The following is a 21,015-nucleotide window of genomic DNA, read 5'->3' on the forward strand; positions in this document are numbered from 1 at the left end:
AGTGGAGTTCCGCAGGGATAAATTCTGGGTCCTCTGCTGTTTGTAATTTTTATTAATGACATGGAAGAGGGAGTCGAAGGGTGGGTCAGTAAATTTGCAGATCATACGAACATTGGTGGAGTTGTGGATAGTGAGGAGGGCTGTTGTCGGCTGCAAAGGGACTTAGATATGATGCAGAGCTGGGCTGAGGAGTGGCAGATGGAGTTCAACCCTGTCAAGTGTGAGGTTGTCCATTTTGGAAGGACAAATAAGAATGCGGAATACAGGGTTAACGGTAGGCTTCTTAGTAAGGTGGCGGAGCAGAGGGATCTTGGGGTCTATGTTCATAGATCTTTGAAAGTTGCCACTCAGGTGGACAGAGCTTGTAAGAAGGCCTATGGTGTATTAGCGTTCATTAGCAGAGGGATTGAATTCAAGAGTCGTGAAGTGATGTTGCAGCAGTACAGGACCTTGGTTTGGCCACATTTGGAGTACTGTGTGCAGTTCTGATCGCCTTACTTTAGGCAAGATGTGGAAGCTTTAGAGAGGGCGCAGAGGAGATTTACCAGAATGTTGCCTGGAATGGAGAATAGGTCATACGAGGATAGGTTGAGAGTGCTAGGCCTTTTCTCATTGGAACGGCGAAGGATGAGGGGTGACTTGACAGAGGTTTATAAGATGATCAGAGGAATAGATAGAGTAGACAGTCAGAAACTTTTTCCCTGGGTACAACAGAGTGTTACAAGGGGACATAAATTTAAGGTGAAGGGTGGAAGGTATAGGGGGGATGTCAGGGGTGGGTTCTTTACCCAGAGAGTGCTGGGGGCATGGAATGTACTGCCTGTGGGAGTGGCAGAGTCAGAATCATTGGCAACCTTTAAGCGGCAATTGGATAGGTACATGGATGGGTGCTTAAGCTAGGACAAATGTTCGGCACAACATCGTGGGCCGAAGGGCCTGTTCTGTGCTGTATTGTTCTATGTTCTATGTTCTATCTTCCTTCCCACATATCCTCTCCACCCTCCTCTTCAACCTATTACTATCACACCCCACCTACATCTGCCTATTGCCTTCCCAGTTACCTTCCACCCCAATCCCCACCCTCCTATTTATCTCTCAGCCCACCCCCCGCTAGGGCTTGTGCCTGAAATGTTGACTGTGTTGCTCCCCGGATGCTGCCTGACCTGCTGTGCTTTTCCAGCGCCACACTTTTTGACAACTGCATAATTAGTTTAACAATAAGAGCAGATCAGAGGCTTGGAAATGTGCAGTGAATGTCTGTGCCTGACTCCTCAAATCAGACCATCATCTACCATCTGACTCAACCACAGTCATTTTCTTTTGTTGCAGGTATTACTTCAGCCAGTGGAGATTTTTCCTTATTTCCCATTGACTATAATTTTGCTCAGTCTCTTTAATGTCATGCTAGATTAAATGTTAAAAATCACACAACACCAGGTTATAGTCCAACAGGTTTAATTGGAAGCACACTAGCTTTCGGAGCGACGCTCCTTCATCAGGTGATTGAAGGAGCGTCGCTCCGAAAGCTAGTGTGCTTCCAATTAAATCTGTTGGACTATAACCTGGTGTTGTGTGATTTTTAACTTTGTACACCCCAGACCAACACCGGCACCTCCGAATCTAGATTAAATGTGGCCTTGATGTCAAGGGCAGTCACTCTCTAACACCTGCAAACAAATTTGGAAGAAACAAAATAACAAAGATCTAATAAATGCAGATTAAGCTCTTAGTTAATTCAATAAAGAAGTGAAGCTGTACTCTGAACAAAATAACCCCTTACCAATGAGAGTTGCCAAATTTGAGATTAAATGCAGCACTGATATGCATAATTTCATATGTGCAGTGAGACTATTGTCTTTTGTCTGTTGTGACAGACTATTTTGTCAGGATGTGAACATTTTATTACTGGTGATTATAAATAATGTTGCAGTGGAGTGACTAGTTGTAATCAACTAATCTTTACATATTAACATCTTTTTGTTTCTACAGCTTACTTGTTGTTACTCAGTTTCTGTCTTGTTGAATGGCATTTTGCAGTTGATACTGTTGCACTAAATTCTAAGCAATGAGATATCTAATTCTTTTGTAAAAATATTTGATTGATAGGTGCAATCATCTTAGACTGCATGAATATGACCTCTGAAGCTGGAAAAGTAACTTTGAAGGATGAAGAAATTTTAGCTGCTCTGGAACACAGGTTTCCGGATCTTCCTGCACAACAAGAGATTTTTGACATGTTGCAGCAAGCAAAATTTGATGTCTCTGGTACTTACCTTATTCTTTTTCTCCATTTGAGTTGACTGTTAATCTGCCAATAGTGCGATGAGCTTCTGATAATTAGTATTGTTGCTGGTAAACACTGCTCTGAAGATTAGTAGTCCTCATCATTTTGAGGCATTGACTAGATTTTGATTATATTGTTAATAATAATAATCTACACCGTTTTTTCCATCTGGCAGCTGATGGAAATGGCCAGTTAGCTGCCTGCTCCTGATGTGAGTAAGTTCAGTCCATTTTTTCACGCTGAGCCCCATTGCCATACAGCAGGCAAAAGAGCTGTTGCCAAATGAGCACTCTTTTGCAATGTGTTGGCATTAAGCCAGCATAGTATTGGATGGCCAAAATGCTGACCTGAAGAAAAATGAAGTGGAGTAGGATAAGCAAAACTGGAAACCAGAGCAACGGAAGTTCAGAAAATTACTGGTAATTTTTAAAGTTTTTAATAAGTTGTGAAGAATTAAATTGATCAAAAGTATTCCAGTTGAATAGTCAGATTGAAAACATATCCAATTGAGCATGCTACCATTCATCTCATGTCTAATTCAGTGAACTTCATCGGAGGGCATGTTCTTGACTACATAGAAAGAGGAGGGTAGGCCATTTAGTTCTTCAATGTGTTCTGTCATTCATTGACATTCTGGCTGATCTGCATCTTGACTCTATTTATCCACTTGTGTTTCATATCCTTCCAGACCCACATGGGGGGAAGAAAGACCACACATTTAAAATTATTTTTAGAGCTAGGGATTACTGTTTTTACTGATTAGTTTTTCACACTTGTCCGATGTTTTGTCTGAAGAAGTTCTTCCCAAATTCTCTTCCGAATGATCTGCTTATTTTAATGTTTTCTTACCTTGTCCTTGACACCTCCACCAGATCACACATGTCTCTTTTTATCTTTTCCTTATCAATTACTTTCAAAATTCTAAACACTTCAAGCAAATCTCCTCATAACCTTCTACATTTCAGAGACTCCATGCTTAATTTACATGATGCTTTGTCATAATCTAATTCTTGGAGGACAGTAACTTGCTGTTCAATTTTTTACCTTGTTTGTGGGTTGTACTTCATACTTCCAGATTGCTTTTCAATTGAATCATTCCCACCGCCTTCTCAAGTTGCTTTGAACTTCTTTTAATCTACTTGGTGTAGCAAGACCGACAATTCCATCAGGGAGGAAGTTCGGAGATTTTGATCCTATGACATTGAAGGAATGTAATATTTTCTAGTCAGAATAGTGTATGGCTTGCAGGTGAACTTCCAATTGGTGATGATCCTAAATACCTGCTGCCCTTGTCCTTTCAGATAGAAGTGGTCCAGAGTTTAGAGGGTGCTGTCTAAATTACCCTATATTACTGTAGTCCATCTCGTAGATGGTACACATTGCTGCTGCTGAACAGTGATGATGGAGGTATGATAGAAGATGTTTGATTTTTATGTATGAATACAATTTTTTAGAGTTTAGATTTGGAAGTAGTGGCATATGGTTTTTGGTATGTCTCTCTGATTATCTTGTCAATATTTTTAGAGTCGTGTTTTTTTTAAACTAGTATGAGAGAGGGTTGCTGTCTTGATAATGAGACTTGTTCACATTGAGTGTGTTTTGAATGTAGACAGAGTAGTTATTGAGCATTTACTATTTTGAAGGATCAGTTTTTTGTTTTGCTTAGGGGACTAGCCCATAGTTTGGGAAACCTCTGTTTTTCAATTCAGAGACATTAGTAAACGTCAGATGTGTGAGAAAGGGAAATAGTTTGCAACTATTGGGAAATGGGTTACCTCAGAGTAAGGAAGCTTAAAACGGTGGCACAGTGGTTAGCAATGCTGCCTCACAGCGCCAGAGACCCGGGTTCAATTCCCGCCTCAGGCGACTATATGTGTGGAGTTTGCACATTCTCCCCGTGTCTGTGTGGGTTTTCTCCGGGTGCTCCGGTTTCCTCCCACAGTCCAAAAATGTGCTGGTTAGGTGAATTGGCCATGCTAAATTGCCCGTAGTGTTAGGTGAAGGGGTAAATGTAGGGGAATGGGTCTGGGTGGGTTGTGCTTCGGCGGGTCGGTGTGGACTTGTTGGACCGAAGGGCCTGTTTCCACACTAAGTAATCTAACCTATCTAAAAGCTCCAGATCAGAAATGTTTGGTTAGAAATGAAGAGTTTACTCAGGAGATTGAAAGTCTATGGTTAGTTGTGTGACTAATCAAGAAAGAGACAATGGACCATCCACTGGTATGGGAAAGGAACAGTTAAGTTAAACTTGTAGATATGACAGATGCACAAACTGTCTCTATGAATTAACTCCACAGAGGCTGGTATCCTGTCACCAAGACCCCTTTAATTTACACATGGAATGTCCATAGAAACATGGAATCCCCACAGTGTGGAAACAGGCCATTCAGCCCAATAAGTCCATAACGATCCTCCAAAGTATAATCCACCCACATCCAGCTGTCAGTGAACAGGATGTCTGACACTCCTGTTCTTGTCTGTCAGCCAGGGCTCTCTGATTGAGGCTATTAATCTGGTTCAATCAGGGAACTCATTTTCCATGAGGTCCATATGGCTGATCTTGTTGAATCACTACACTCTAATGTTTGAGTACTGGAAAGTGATGGTGTTGGTAAAGGTGGGATTGTATTTTGTGTTTTGAAACCTTTCAAATGATGTTGTTTGCAAATACCTTGGTGTTCTCTTTCATATTCATTTTTTTCTGTAATGAACTTCTGTTTTATTGTTGAAACCGAATCTACAGTATTGCGTGCTTGTGGTTTGGTGGAAGATAACCTGATTAAATAAAAACAAAGCAAAATATGATTTTTCAAACCATATTTCAGTCTGACTTGTTTGGTAATAACATAAGAATGAATATTTATGGATGTGGTGCTGATCAAGTTATCTGCTTTGTCCTGGATGGTATAAGGCTTTTTGAGTATTGGAGCTGCAGCCATCTAGGCAAGTGGGAAGTATCCTATCATACTCCTAATTTGGGCTTGTGGACAGACTTTGTGGAGTGAGGAAGTGAGTTAATTACAGTATGACCCCTAGCCTCTGAACTACTCTTGTCACCATTATTTGTATGGTGAGTTCAGTTCAGTTTCTGGTCAATGGCAACCCCAAACGTGTTTATAATGAGGGATTCAGTGATGGTGATGCCATTGAAAATAAAGGCTTAATAGTAAAATTATCTCTTGTTGGAAGTGGTCATTGACTGGCACTTGTCAGTACAAACCTGGATATTGTCCAGCTCTTGCTGCATTTGGATATGGATTGTTTCAGTATCTGAGGAATTACACATGTTTAAATTTGTACAGTTGTCAGTGACTATCCAAAGTTCTTACGTTATGAAGGAAGTATATTTAGTGATGAAGCAGTTGGAGATGGCTGGGCCGAGGACAGTTGCCTGAGGGAATCCTGTAGAGATGTCCTGGAGCTGAGATAACTGACCTTCAGTAACCATAGCTATCTTTCTTTGTGCTTGTTATGGCTCTAACTAACAGACAGTCGCCCTGCTTACCCATTTCCATTATCTCCAGTTTTACCAAGCTCCTTGATGCCAAACACGGTAAAATGTGGTTTTAATGTCAAGGGCAGTCACTTTCAACTCAGCTGCCTTATCCATGTTTGAATCAAGGCACAAGGGGTCAGGAGCAGAGTGGTCTGGCAGAACTCAAACTGTGCATCACTGAGCAGGTTATCGCTGATCAGGTACTGCTTTATAACACTGATGATTTGATGACCTCTCATACCAACATCACCATGTCTGACAGAATGATTCCATTGTTACAATGGGTGTTAAATGCAATATTTGACATTGATTATTTTTTAAAGGAAAGAATAATTTAAACTTGGAAACTAAATTTATATTTCTAGGGACAAATTCATTGCTGTTCAAGATGAGAATAATTTATTCTCAAAGTCAAAATAAAAACTCATCAGAATTCAGCAGTTGTCCTTTCTTAAGATATAAAAATGCAAGTCTGTGCCCAGTAAATATGGCAAAATATTGCCAGATGTGCCAAATCATATCAATTGTTTGTGTTGCGCATCTCCAGATCCCCTAGAAAATAAATATTGTAGCTACAGTTTCTTAATACAACTGCAGAGTCTTCATGTTTCTTTGTTTTTGTGCCATTACAAATGAAGGCATATTGGGGTTGAAACTCATAGATTGTCATTGCAATGGTGGTACTGACTCCATGAATATATCTGTGCATGTTCAGCTAGCTTATTTCAAATTAAATTATCCAGTCTCTGCCACTTGAATTGTATCTCAGGTTTGCCTTCATTGTGATATGGAGGATATGGATGCCTTTTCAGCTCCCAGCCTGCAACTCTCTCGGGAAGTCTTTGGAAATAGCTCATGTCTCAGTAAACGTTCCGCTAATTTTGATTGTGGCACATGGGAATGACTGATCTGGATGTGTTGGTTCTCTTGTCCTCCAGCCCTCCGCTCACTTTGTTTTATTGAGCTTGTTTGAAATCTCGAGAATCTATACTTGGATTCTTGGATGTGATCAATCTATTGTGCTTCTACCTGAAGGGCCTAGGTTTCTCAGGCCATTAAGTATACTTAAAGGCCTGTGATTTTGTTTTTACATTGTATAGGCTTCTAATCAGGGTAGTTCTTGAGTTGATGATTTTTATTTACAATAAGTAGGTTAATGGCATCATTCACATGAACAGCGGAATTTCAGACACGTTTCTCACCTTTTGTTAGTATTTTGTATAATTTCACAGCTATTATGTGCTGACTTTAGCCATGTATGATCAAATATTGGCTGTACAGGTCATTCTGGTATCACATGATGGTTGCGTTCCTCTGCAAGCTCGTTTTATAGAAAATTGGGGTATGGAAAACTGCTATTGAAAATTGGGCTGTGGAAGATTGCTATAGAAAATCCCCATACCGGTTCGGTAAAAACTTCACATTATCTAAACAGCGTCCACAATTCACCAAGAGCGTTGTAGCCAATTCATGAGCGTTATACTAGATCAATCTGTAATAAATGCTATAATCTGCATAATTAGAATTAGAAGTAGAGTTAGGTTTTATTGTCGCATATATTCAAGTACAGGGGTAACTGAGTACTGTGAAAAGTTTACAAAGTTGCCATCTTAGTTACAAAGTTGCCGAGGTATAAAAACATAGGTATAAATTAGAAAAATAAAGAAATAAAAGTAAAAGGTTCAGCATTACACTTTTACTAAAGCAGAGAAAGAGGGGAAAAAAAATCAGACAGAGCAGCCAGTCCGTGCTGGGCTTCATCTCTAGGCCAGAAGTCCTTGATCTTGATAAATGTCGTGACTGTGTCAGATCTTGATCTGATGTTTGTTTTTGGCAGTCCCCATCTGTGAATCCTTTTCATTTGATGTGTAATAGAAAACCAGTGGTAGATATCAGTGTTGTAATTTAAGAAATCTGACCCAAAGATTTATTTATGATCAAGTTTGAACTGTGACTGCTAAGAACACAGTAATTAATTCAGAGTGTGTATTTTCATGGGTGTTCAATGTGATCTGCAGAGACTGTGGAAATGGGTGGCGAGTTTTAATAAGTATTTGTTCCCTCTGTTATTGATTTGCTTGGCAGCTTCACAATACAATGGAAGTCAATGTGCAATGTGGCATTAAGATCCAGTGTGGATCATACTGTGGCAGAAAGGATAATGATAACCAGCTGCAGCATTGCAAAATACATGAGGACAATGTTGAGGTGGCAACAGCATAGACAGAAGGGAGGCGTGGGGGTTATGTGTATGCACCTCATACAGATGATTCTTTCTTATGTAGCTGTGCAAGCAACTAAAGGCCCACATTCAACTTTCCAGTTCCATTTGGGTTTTCTGGATATTTGAAAAGAATGACCACATGTACCAGTTTCCCTTTCAGACAGCCTCTGGGTCATTGAATCATTGAATTGTTACAACATAACATCAAAACAGGCTATTTTGCCAGCTTTTTCTGTGCTTTGGGTTATGTTAATCCTGTATTTCCAAGTGACCTGCACAAATAGATGGACCTTTAAGAAACAATTAATATCTTTATTATGTACATAATCAGACATGAGCAGTAACACCTTAACTATTCATTCACTTTTTTTCCTTGATTCTTTGTGCTGATTCCTCATTACTTCCAGTTGAGATGGAGGCAGGCTGCTGACCTTCATGCCTAGGAGTCCCTTGGTGGCCAACCCTGATTTCTTGAGGCATGGCAGAATACATCGTACTGAGATGTTGGTGTTACTGGTGAAATCTCTGTCCACAGCAGGAGTACCCTATGAGAAGCCACAGAAGCAAAGCTCAGCTGTTCCTTCTCCTTCACAAGGCAAGGATGTACATCCCCCTGCTGACCTAAGATGGGCGAAGACCTGATGGTGATTCCAAGACCCTGTTCCTCCTCTTGTCTTTCCACTGTTCCCTTGAAGTTGATAACATACAGATCTGCACTGATCTCTAGCAACCATTGCTTGATCTGCTGGATTTTACTTTCTGGGAGAGTTGCTAGTAGCAAATGTTATTACACCAATCATGCCAGAAGAGAGCAGACTATGAGGAAGGTGGAGAGGAGACAGGTGCAAGAGACCCCGGGAGAAGTACCTGTCGGGAACAAGTTGAAGCTTTTGGAAGCAGAGACTGCTGACACTGCCAGTTCACAAGGTGGCCAAGTTTGTCAATCAAACGTTGCCGCAGAGGCAGAGCGGAAGAGGCGGACATCATACAGAGCCGTGGTAATAGGGGACTCCATCGTGAGAGGACCTGACCGGGGTTTTTGTGGCAGCAGACGGGATTTAAGGATGGTGTGTTGCCTTCCTGGTGCTAGAGTGAAAGACATCGCGGACAGAGTGCAGGAAATCCTCAAGGATGAGGGTGAAGAGCAAGAGGTGGTGGTACATGTCGGCACAAATGATGTCGGGAAGAAGAGGAGGGACATACTACAGCGAGACTTCGGAGAACTAGGAAGAAGGCTGAAAAGGTGGTTATCTCCGGTTTGCTTCCAGTTCCTCGGGCTAGTGTGGCCAGAAACAGGGAGATAATGGACTTGAACGTGTGGATGGGGAGCTGGTGCAGGAAGCAAGGATTTAAGTTCTTGGATCACTGGGGTATATTTTGTGGTAAGCATAAATTCTACAAGAGAGACGGCTTGCACCTTAATAGGTTAGGGACCAGCATTCTGGCAGGCAGGTTTTCTACTGCAACACCGCTACATTTAAACTAAGTAGCGGGGGGGAGGGGACAAACTGGATGTTTAAAAAGGAAATTGAAGGGAAAGTCAGAACAAGAGAAGTCAAGAAAGACAACTGTATCAATGAGGCAGAAAACTCGGAAAGGCATCATGCTGTAAGGATGAGTGAAATAAGGGTTGATGGGAAGGGTGAGAGCAGTAACAAATTAAAAATACTATACATGAATGCACGAAGCATTAGACATAAGATGGATGAGCTTGAGGCTCTTTTGGAAATTGGCAGATACGATATTGTGGGGATAACTGAGAAGTGGCTTCAAGTGGACAGGGCCTGGGAAATGAATATTCAAGGCTACACGTGCTATCGTAAGGACAGACTGGCGGGCAGAGGGGGTGGGGTAGCCTTGTTGGTAAGGGACGATATTCAGTCCCTTGCGCGGGGGGACCTAGAGTCAGGGGATGTAGAGTCAGTGTGGATAGAGCTTCGAAATACTAAGGGTAAAAAGACCCTCTTGGGAGTCATCTACAGGCCCCCAAACAGTAGTCTGGATGTCGGATGTAAGTTAAATCAGGAGCTGAAATTGGCCTGTCGCAAAGATGTCACTACAGTTGTTATGGGGGATTTTAACATGCAGGTAGACTGGGAGAATCAGGATGGTATTGGGCCTCAAGAAAGAGACTTTGTGGAGTGCCTCAGAGATGGATTCTTAGAGCAGCTGGTGCTGGAGCCGACCAGGGAGAAGGCAATTCTGGATCTGGTATTGTGTAACGAACCAGAATTGGTCAGAGACCTCGAAGTGAAGGAGCCATTGGGAAATAGTGACCATAATACAATAAGCTTCAATCTGCAATTTGAGAGGGAGAGGGTACAGTCGGAAGTGACAGTACTTCTGTTGAATAAAGGGAACTATGGAGCTATGAGGGAGGAGCTGGCCAAAGTTCAATGGTGCAATACCTTAGCAGGGATGACCGTGGAGGAACAATGGCGGATATTTCTGTGTATAATGCAGAAGTTGCAGGATCAGTTCATTCCTAAAAGGAAGAAAGATCCCAGGCGGAGGCATGGGCGGCCGTGGCTGACGAGGGAAGTAAAGAAACACATAAAGTTAAAAGAGAAAAAGTATAACATAGCTAAGATAAGTGGGAAAACTGAGGACTGGGAAGCTTTTAAAGAGCAACAGAGAATTACTAAGAAGGAAATACGCAGAGGAAAAATTAGGTACGAAGGTCAACTGGCCAAGAATATTAAGGAGGATAGTAAAAGCTTTTTTAGGTATGTGCAAGGCAAAAAAATGGTTAGACAAAAATTGGGCCCTTGAAGACAGAAACAGGGGAATATATTACTAGGAACAAAGAAATGGCAGAGGAATTAAATGGGTACTTCAGATCTGTGTTCACTGGGGAAGACACAAGCAATCTCCCTGAGGTAACAGTGGCTGAAGGACCTGAACCGAAGGGAATTTATATTTGCCAGGATTTGGTGTTGGAGAGACTGTTAGGTCGGAAGGTTGATAAGTCTCCGGGGCCTGATGGTCTGCATCCCAGGGTACTGAAGGAGGTGGCTCGGGAAATCGTGGATGCGTTGGTGATTATTTTCCAGAGTTCAATAGATTCGGGGTCGGTTCCTGAGGATTGGAGGGTGGCTAATGTTGTACCATCTTTTAAGGAAGGTGGGAGAGAGAAAGCAGGAAATTATAGACCAGTTAGTATGACCTCAGTGGTGGGAAAGATGCTGGAGTCTATTATAAAGGATGAAATTACTGCACATCTGGATAGTAGTAACAGGATAGAACAGAGTCAGCGTGGATTTATGAAGGGGAAATCATGCTTGACTAATCTTCTTGAATTTTTTGAGGATGTAACTCTGAAGTTGGACGAGGGAGATCCAGTGGATGTAATGTCCCTGGACTTTCAGAAAGCTTTTGATAAAGTCCCACACAGGAGGTTAGTGAGTAAAATTAGGGCGCATGGTATTGGGGGCAAAGTACTAGATTTGGATTGAAAATTGGTTGGCTAATAGGAAACAAAGGGTAGTGATAAACGGCTCCATTTCAGAATGGCAGGCAGTGACCAGTGGGGTACCGCAGGGATCCGTGCTGGGACAGCAGCTTTTTACAATATATGTTAATGATATAGAAGATGGTATCAGCAATAACATTAGCAAATTTGCTGATGATACTAAGCTGGGTGGCAGGGTGAAATGTGATGAGGATGTTAGGAGATTACAGGGTGACCTGGACAAGTTAAGTGAGTGGGCAGATGCATGGCAGATGCAGTTTAATGTGGATAAATGTATGGTTATCTACTTTGGTGGCAAGAACAGGAAGACAGACTACTACCTCAATGGAATCAATTTATGTAAAGGGGCAGTACAGAGAGATCTGGGTGTTCTTGTACACCAGTCAATGAAGGCAAGCATGCAGGTACAGCAGGTAGTGAAGAAGGCTAATAGCATACTGGCCTTCATAACAAGAGGAATTGAGGATAGAAGCAAAGAGGTGCTTCTGTAGCTGTACAGGGCCCTGGTGAGACCACACCTGGAGTACTGTGTGCAGTTCTGGTCTCCAAATTTGAGAAAAGACATTGTGGCTATTGAGGGAGTGCAGTGTAGATTCACGAGGTCAATTCCTGGAATGGCAGGATTACCTTACACTGAAAGACTGAAGCGACTGGGCTTGTATACCCTTGAGTTTCGAAGACTGAGAGGGGATCTGATTGAGACGTATAAGATTATGAAAGGATTGGACACTCTGGCAGTTGGAAACATATTTCCGCTGATGGGTGAGTGCCGAACCAGAGGACAGCTTAAAAATACGGGGTAGACCATTTAAGACAGAGCTCAGGAGAATCTTCTTCACCCAGAGAGTGGTGGCTGTGTGGAATGCTCTGCCCCAGAGGGCAGTGGAGGCCCACTCTCTGGATTCATTTAAGAAAGAGTTGGATAGAGCTCTCAAAGATAGTGGAATCAAGGGTTATGGAGATAAGGCAGGAACAGGATACTGATTAGGAATGATCAGCCATGATTATATTGAATGGCGGTGCAGGCTCGAAGGGCTGAAGGGCCTACTCCTGCACCTATTGTCTATTGTCAAATGATGGAGAGATTGCATTTTAGAAAGGTTGTTAATCCTTGGGAAGATACTAGATTTAATAGTATAGCACTGTGAATGCAAGACTTCAGTTACTGGAAATGAGGGAGAAATTGCCTTTTCTACTTAGAACATAGGTAATAAGAATAGATTTGAAGGAGGTATTAAAAGTCATGGCGTTTGGGGGATTCAAGATGGTGACTATCTAACAGGTCTGCCTTGCTGAGCTCTGCACCACAATCCAGGCAAAGAGGTACTTTCACTCTCACCTTACTGGCCATTTTCATAAAAATTGCAGTGTAAACTCCCCAAAATTTCTAAATATCACTTTTAACGTTCAGGGAAGATGACTCGAGGAAAGGGGTCACATGGATTGCAACACACAGGGCACTCCCCTGCAGCAGTGGATGTGCCTGTGGCCTCAGTGCCAACTCCCGTGGAAGCACCTTTGAACTTACCTGAACAGTAGCGTTTGGGTTTGGAGTTCACCAAACTCCAAGAGAAGATTGATTCAGTGCTGGAGTCCTGGACCAGTTTGGAACTGATCTCGGTCACACTACAAAAGTATGAGCAGGAGATCCAACACTCAGGCATTGCGTGGAGGAGATGGAGCAGTGAACCGCGGCGTTGGAGACTGCAGCAGAATCCTCGGTGGGGCAGATTCAGGCCCTGGAAACACAGATGTGAGCCTTAATCGAGCAGATTGATGACCTCGAAAATCAATGTCCCACAGCTCCTGGGACTGGGAGCCGAATCGGGTCGTGTGCGAGTTGAGCGGGTTTATCGGATTGTGATGTGCAGGCCCGGATTGGACCAGCACCTTCACCCTGTCCTAGCTCGATTTCAATGTTACAAACACAAACAAATGGTTATGGAAGCTCCTAGTTGCTAGTGAATGATCCACAGGCCCTGATCTACAAGGGGTCGTAAACCATGTTTTCTCTGGACGTTTCTGGGGCTGTTGGTGGACCTATGTGGGGAGTTGGGGTTTGTGGATGTGTGGAGGGATTTTACTTTCTTCTTCAACTCGCACAAGTGCCACACAAGGATCGATACATTTTTTGCCCTGCCGACCTTTTTGGATTCGGTACTAACCTGTAAAATTGAGAATATAGCCCTTTCGGACCATGCGGCAGTGTATTTGGAGATTAAGATCAGAGAGTAACGGGACAGATAGGCAGCATTGATGCATGGATCCTTTTCTCTTGAAAGACAGTAAGTTTGTTGAGTATTTCGCAAGGGAGTATAAGACATTCTGGGGTATTAATTTGGGTACGACCAGTAACCCATTGGTGCTCTAGGAGGCTGTGAAGGCCTATTCAAGGAGTATAATTATCTCATACTCAGCGACCCAGAAGAGACAGAGGGGAGAGCAACAACATATACTTGAGGCCCGGTTGAAGGCAGCCAAGACAGCATATTTTGACAAACCATCTGTGACTAAGTTACAGCGGATTACAGCTGTCCGGGCTGCTTTGAACTCCGTGCTCATCCAGGTAGCAAAGAGAGCAGTCTCCTTCATGCAGCAAAGGCTATTTGAGATGGTGATAAGCCAGGTAGATACTTAGCATGCCTGGCCAGGAAGAAGAGCGCTCCTCACTCTATCATGTCCATTAGAGAGGGTACTGGTAATCCCACTCGTGAGTCCAAAAAGATCAATGCAGCATTTAGGAAACTTTATGTAGAGTTACACCGGTCAGAGGGCTGTGAGGATGGGTTGGCGAGGATGGAGTCCTTTTTTGAGAACTTGAATCTTCCAGGTATAACTTCGGAGCAAGCCTCCCTTTCGAATGTCCCTCTGACAACACGAGATACAAGAGGTGGCGAGGCAGCTTCAAAGTGGCGAAGTGCTTGGCCTGGATGAATTCCTGAGTGAGTTTTGTAAGGAGTTTATAAACATGTTGGCTGAGCTGGTGTGGGGAATGTATAGCCATTCGTACAGTCAGGACTGCGTCCCACCCTCTCTCAGGGAAACTAATATTTCCCTTATTTTTAAGAGAGGGAAAGATCCTGAGGACTGTACCTTGTACAGACCCATCTCGCTACTAAATGTGGATTTTAAAATTCTGTCTAAAATGTTAGCGTCGAGGCTGGAGAAGGTATTGCCCTCTAATGTAAAGGAGGACCAGAGAGGTTTCATTTAAGGGTCACATTCCTCTAACAACATCAGAAGAGTGTTGAATATGGTCCAGGTGTGCTAGCAAAGGTCGATCCCGGGCTTGATAGTCTACCTAGATGTGGAAATAGCATTTGATTGGGTGGAATGGCTGTAGGTTTTTTATGTCCTCGAACAGTTTGATCTTGGGGGTTCTTTGCTCGGTGGGTGGCAGTGTTGTATAGCGATCCCATGGCAGCGGTTCTCACAAATAGCACAAAATTAGACAATTTTAGCATTGGTAGAGGCAGCTGCCAAGGGTGCGCCCTTTTCCCACTGTTGTTTACTTTCGTAATTGAACTGCTGGCAGAAAGTATTCAGAAGGACCGCAAAATAGTTGCCCCAGAAGTGGGAATAGGAGGGCATAAAATCCCTCTCTATGCAGACGATGTTCTTCTCTTTCTGATTAACCTAACAATGTCTGTGCCTTATTTAATACAAAATATTAATTTATTTGGCTCTTTTTCAGGGTATAAAAGTAATTTTATGAAATTGGGGGCCATGCCTGTGAGGGGTCTTTTGGGAGTACCTGACCTTGAAGATGGAGCTCGATTTCTTTTAGGTGGTCCCAGGGAGGTTTCCTATATTTATGTATTTTCATCATCCCTGCCTTTCACCAATTGTACAAAGCTAATTTTGTACAATTACTCAAGAAGATAAGACAAGACCTTCAGCATTGGGGGGTGCTAACAATATCCTGGTTGGGTCGAATAGCTCTGATCAAAATGAATGTTCTTCCTTGCCTTTATATCACATGCGAATGCTCCCTCTGGTGCTACCGAGACAAGTGCTGCAGAGACTTAATGGTTGGCTTTAATTTTCCATTTGGCGCTGTGGGCACCCTCTTAAGTTTGCTAAGCTGCAGCTTCCACAGGGAATGGGGAGGCTAGACCTCCCAGACTTCAAAGTGTATCAAATACATTATTTATTGTCTAATGTGAATGGTTGGGCTTGTCAGGATCCAAGGTCAATATGGCTCAATATTGAGGCCTCCCAGGCAAAGTATTAATTTGCTATTTATGGACAGGATGAGAACTCTTGCGGAGTGTTGTAAAAATCTGATCATCATTAACCCAGTCAAAGCATGGAGAATGATGTGACTGAGCAAGGGTGATTTACATAAGACCTCCCCACTCACCCAAATTGTAGGACTACCAGGATTTTGGCTGGGGTCGATAGATTCCGGCTTTAAGTTATGGAAGTCGAGGGAAGTCTCCTGTTTGGGAGACCTACTTGAGGGGAAGGTCATGATGTCTTTTGATGAGCTGAGTCAAAAACATGTGTTAACCAATAGCGCCATTTTTTGCTATTTTCAGATCAGGGACCTTATACAGAAAAGGACCATGCTATTGGTTCATCCCTAAAAGTCTGATGTGGAGAGGGGAATGCTTCAGTCCACAGGCACTCTCTCGATTAGTACTCTCTATCATTTACAGGGAGGGGATGCCTCAGAAGATATGGGAAGGCTTTACAGAATATGGAATCAAGAATTGGGAGGAGAAATTTTGTCAGAAGGGTGGGAGGATATATGGGAGAATGCGAAAAAGATTTTGATTTGTAAAAAAACGCAGGCCATGCAACTAAAAATTCTCCACAGAGCCCATCTGGCTCCAGAGTAGCTAGCAAAATTTTAAAAAGGTGCATCTCCAAACTGGCCTCGATGTAAAACAGACATTGCTTGTGGTTGTGCCATAAGATTCGTAGATATTGAGGTGCCATAGTAAATGTGTTGGAGGAGATCTTGGGGACTGAGGTTAGGGCAGATCCAGTATCCCTCCTTCCGGGATCGCTGAATCTGCCTTCGCTAGATGAGCATGGGAAGAAACTGTTTAACATTCTTACATATTGCGTGAGGAAGAACATTCTGATGAACTAAATCTCCGTAAACCCCTCAGGCCTTTAGAGATGGTGTAGGTTAGTGATGGAGCATGTTCCCCTAGATTTCCTTACAAGTATGGTGCACCAGAAAACAGAACTTCTTTTAAAAAAGGGCTGCCACATCTTATAAATCAGACAGACGCAGACTTGTCAGCCATACTGATTGGAGTCTTTGTATAGCCATGAAGACTGTATCTGGCAGACCAGGGACCCTAAGAGGAAGAATCCCGAGTAAATACGGGTATACTAACTGATGCTCCTGATGATGGGAGTTTTGGTGGGGTGGTGCTGAGTGGTTTAAGTTAGTTTAGCAAAACTCAGACTACAGTAATTTAATTTAACTTATGTCTTTATTTATTGAATTGTAGTGTGGGAAGATTGGTCTTTTTCTTTTGATATTTTGATTTGTTTTGTAAAGTAGATTAGTAGTTAGTTTATTGTTATTGTTGTTGGACCATAAGATTGTAATTTTATTATTCTGTAAAAAAAACTTTCAACTAAAAAAATAGTCACAGAGTGCTTTGATTGAGCTATTGAAGAGAAAATGTTTGAGGGGCGTAATGGCTGTTAACAGAGATTACCAGTTTAAGGTTGCAAGCAAAACAACCTGACGTGACATGGGCAGAAAGCATATTGTGTAGTGAGTTATTATGGTCTGGAAAGCACTTCTGAAAGAAAGCAAATTCAACTTTCTGAAAATACTTCAAAGGGGAGCAAAATGCTTGCCTTTGGGAAAGGAACAGGGAATGGGGCCATTCATAGCTTTGTCAAGGAATTGACATAGGATATGAGCTAAACTGCTTCTTTCAGTGCTGTAATGTTTGGTTCCGTGTAGATTGAAGACATGTACAAGCCAATAATGTGAAATGTTCTTCACAGGAAATATTTCAAGATTTGATCCAACAAACAAGTTTTAGATTAAACAGAAGGTAATGAGATCAGAGAACATCAAACAAACTGAATCTGAATGTGAGGAAAAGTATGCCGAGATCCTACATCTTGTCACCTGTTTTATCTCTTTGCAATATGAACAGCAAACAAAGAAGTTGTCAATAACCTGATTACATTCTAAACATGGACATACAGGAATATATTCCACATATCCTACACAGGCAGAAAACTGATGAGGAAATGCTGGAAATGGATGGAGAAAACTGCTTGTATTCAGATCATTAAAGGGTATTTGGAGACATTGAAAAGAAAGATTTATGGAAAATATAGCTGAGTGAAACAAAGGAGAGTTTGGATGATGAATATAATGAACCGGTTAAAGCTGACCAATGTAGAATGTGTTAGGAAAGATTGTGTTCGAGATCAGTCTGGGAAGAAGATGACACCAGCAAATGAACTGATGTAAAGTGATCAGATATGAAGGTGAAGATAACAATATTATCGGTGATCTGAATTTAGAGCTATGAATCTTCCCATTTTTTGACTATCATTTTTGGGGTTTTTATTGAAGGTTTTCCTCAGTTGGGCCAGATTACTTTTGTCTGTCTTCAGCTGCTCTCATTTAAATATGCATCCATGTTCCAGCTGCTTTCAGAGGCAGAAGTGCTCACTGCTGTTGGGACCTTATAGCATTGAAGCCATATTTAAACCCCAGCTGTGCCAGAATTCAAATGATGCAAGGCAGGAACTACAATTCCAAGTGAGTTGTTTGACTATGTTCAAGAGGGTTAAGAAAAGCATGTTAGCACCCTGATTCATCAGAGTTCATCACCTGGGTGGACAAGGTATTGGAGAGGGGTGTCAAAGAGTCATGGAGTCATAGGGCATGGAACCAGACACTTTGGTCCAACCAATCCATGTCAATCATAATTCCAGATTAAACTAATTCCACCTGCCTGTGCTTGGACCATGTCCCTCCAAGTGTTTCTTATTCATGTACTTATCCAAATGTCTTTTAAACATTTAACTGTACTGCATCCACCACTTCCTCTGGAAATTCATTCCACTCACAAACAAATCTGTGTTTTTTTTTTAAAAATGTTGTCCCATGTCTTTTTTAAACCTTTCTCCTCTCACCTTAAAAAATATGCTCCTAAACTTGAAATCCCCCACCCATTGGAAAAGACTCCTGCCATTCACCTTATGTATACCCATTATGATTTTATAAACCTCTACAAGGTCACCCTCGACCTCCAATGTTCCAGTGAAATAAAGTACCAGCCTCTCCTTGTAACTCAAACCCTCCATTCCTGGCAACATCCTGGTAAATCTCTTCTGAAGCCTCTCCAGCTTAATAATACCCTTCTTTGAATAAGGTGATCAGAAATAGACACAGTACTCCAGGAGAGGCTCCGCCAATGTCCTGTACAATCTCAGCATCCCAACAGAAATGGTTACATCACTTCGTGGTTTCCTATCCAAATGCTATGGTTGAGTTAAAAACAAAAATGTTTGAAAAACACGCAATATTGACTAGCAGGGCTTTTACCCACTTTCAACTCCCCAGTTTTCCTTTCTTTTTAGTTTGACTATACATTAACAGGCAACTTTGCAGAGTTAAGGAGGTCATTATGTCCCAACTCCTGTACTCCAAGGTGTAGCAATGAGGGAAGCATGCTAAATGCCTTTTTAGCCACCCTGGCTACATGTGGAAAAACTATCTAACTTGGGATGAATTTGGAAGAACTATCTACCTGAACCCCTAGATCTCTGTTCTACAACACTACCCAAGGCAATACTTTTAGATGTATAACAGCTGATGTTTATTTTACCAAAATGCAATACCCCTCCATCCAAATTAAACTCTGCTGCTGTCTTTTCTTGGGTGTGCTGATGGAGACCACAACGCCAAACATTGGCAACATGAACAGAGCCACCTGGTTAGTTATTTCCACAGTCAGAAGAAATGCACAGCAGTACAGTAATGACCTTCCTTACTCTATAAGGCTGTCCTTTAATGTGTGGTCATACTGAAAAGAAAGTGGAGCTGGGGAGTTGTTTGTGTGTAAGAAATCTGCTAGTCAATAACATGTGTTTTATCAAACATTTTGGGAAATGATGATATGATGTAACCATTTCTGTTGAGTACGAATGCCCTTGTGATGCAACTTCAACTACAGGAATAAGATCATAAAATGTAGGTGCAGAACTATGTCATTCGGCCCATTGAAGTCCACTCTTCCATTCAGTGAGATCGTGGCTAATCTGATAATCCTGACTTCACTTTGCTGCCTTATCTCCATACTATTGATTCCCTTATTGATAAAGAACCTGACTAGCTCAGCCTTGGAAGTACTTACTGACCCAGTCTTACTGACCCTGTGCCTGGAAGAATTCCATTGATTTCATGACCTTCTGAGTGCAGAATATCTTTCTCATCTCTTGTTTTAAATGGATGAGGCCTTATTCTGAGGTTATGCCCACTACTCTAGACTCTCCCATGAAGGGAAATAACCTTTCAGCATCTAGCCTGTCATACGCCCCAAAAAGCAATTGTGTGTTTCAATAACATCACCTCACATTCTTTAGAACTCTTGAATGAGTACAGGTCCAACTTACTCAACCTCTCTTCATAAGAAATCTTCTCTGCCTCAGATCAGCCTAGTGGACCTTCTCTATTCTACGTCCAATGTCAGAATATCTTTCCTTCGTTAAGGAGCCAAAACTGTTCATAATAATCTTGATTTGATCTAACTAATATCTTGTATATTCATAACAAGACTTTCCTATTTTTATACTCCATTCTTCTTGAAATAAGTTAACATTTTTTACTTCCTGTTGAGGTTGGATGCTAGCTCCATGATTTATGAACGAGGGCCCAAATCCCATTGTTGTGCAGCTTTCTCCAGTCTTTCTCCATTTATATAATATTAATCTCTCTTATTCCTGCAAAAGTGCATAACCTCATCTTCCCCACATTATATCCTAGCTGAGAAGTTTTTTTTTGCCTGCTTGCTTAATCTCTCTCATACTTGTGTCATCTGCACTGCTTGCCTTTCCATACACTTCTTTTGTCATCTGCAGACTTGGACTACTTTCCTCATTTATGTAATTAGTATATATTATAAACAATTGTGACCTCCAGCACTGATACCTTTGGCTCTCCACTAGTAACGGGTAAATAACCTGAAAATGTTCCTTCTTTGTTGAACTTTGTCTCCCATTAGTTAGCTTATCTTTGTGCATGGCAATATGCTATTCCCAATAGCACGTGCTTATCTTGTTAAGTAGCCTTATGTGCGGCACCTTATCAAACACCTTTTGAAAATCCAAATATTTAGGATCTACTGGTTTCTCCTTTACCTATCCTGCTTGTTACCTCAAAGAATTCAAATAAATGTGTCAGGTATGATTTCTCCTTCACAATTTTGCTTGATTATGTTGTGTATTTCTAAATCCTCTGTTATTACATGCTTTATTATAGATTTCAATATTTTCTCGTTGATAGCTGTTAAGCTAACTGGCGCTCTACATTTCCCTGTATT

At 41.8% G+C, this 21,015-nt stretch overlaps 1 protein-coding gene across 2 annotated transcripts in view; it reads left to right on the forward strand.

The window, feature by feature from the left end:
• The window catches only part of LOC122561080 (protein prune homolog 2-like), a 435,917-nt gene that overhangs the window by 95,467 nt on the left and 319,435 nt on the right, over positions 1-21,015 (forward strand). For both annotated transcript variants that reach the window (XM_043712461.2, XM_043712468.2), the window contains exon 5: positions 2,107-2,265. In XM_043712461.2, the coding sequence (XP_043568396.2) occupies positions 2,107-2,265 (159 nt within the window). The remainder of the gene's footprint in view (positions 1-2,106; positions 2,266-21,015) is intronic.

This window comes from Chiloscyllium plagiosum, unplaced genomic scaffold (genome assembly GCF_037043375.1).
Source record: "Chiloscyllium plagiosum isolate Xiang-an unplaced genomic scaffold, Cpla_swu_hap1 HiC_scaffold_2, whole genome shotgun sequence".
Lineage (NCBI taxonomy): Eukaryota > Metazoa > Chordata > Chondrichthyes > Orectolobiformes > Hemiscylliidae > Chiloscyllium > Chiloscyllium plagiosum.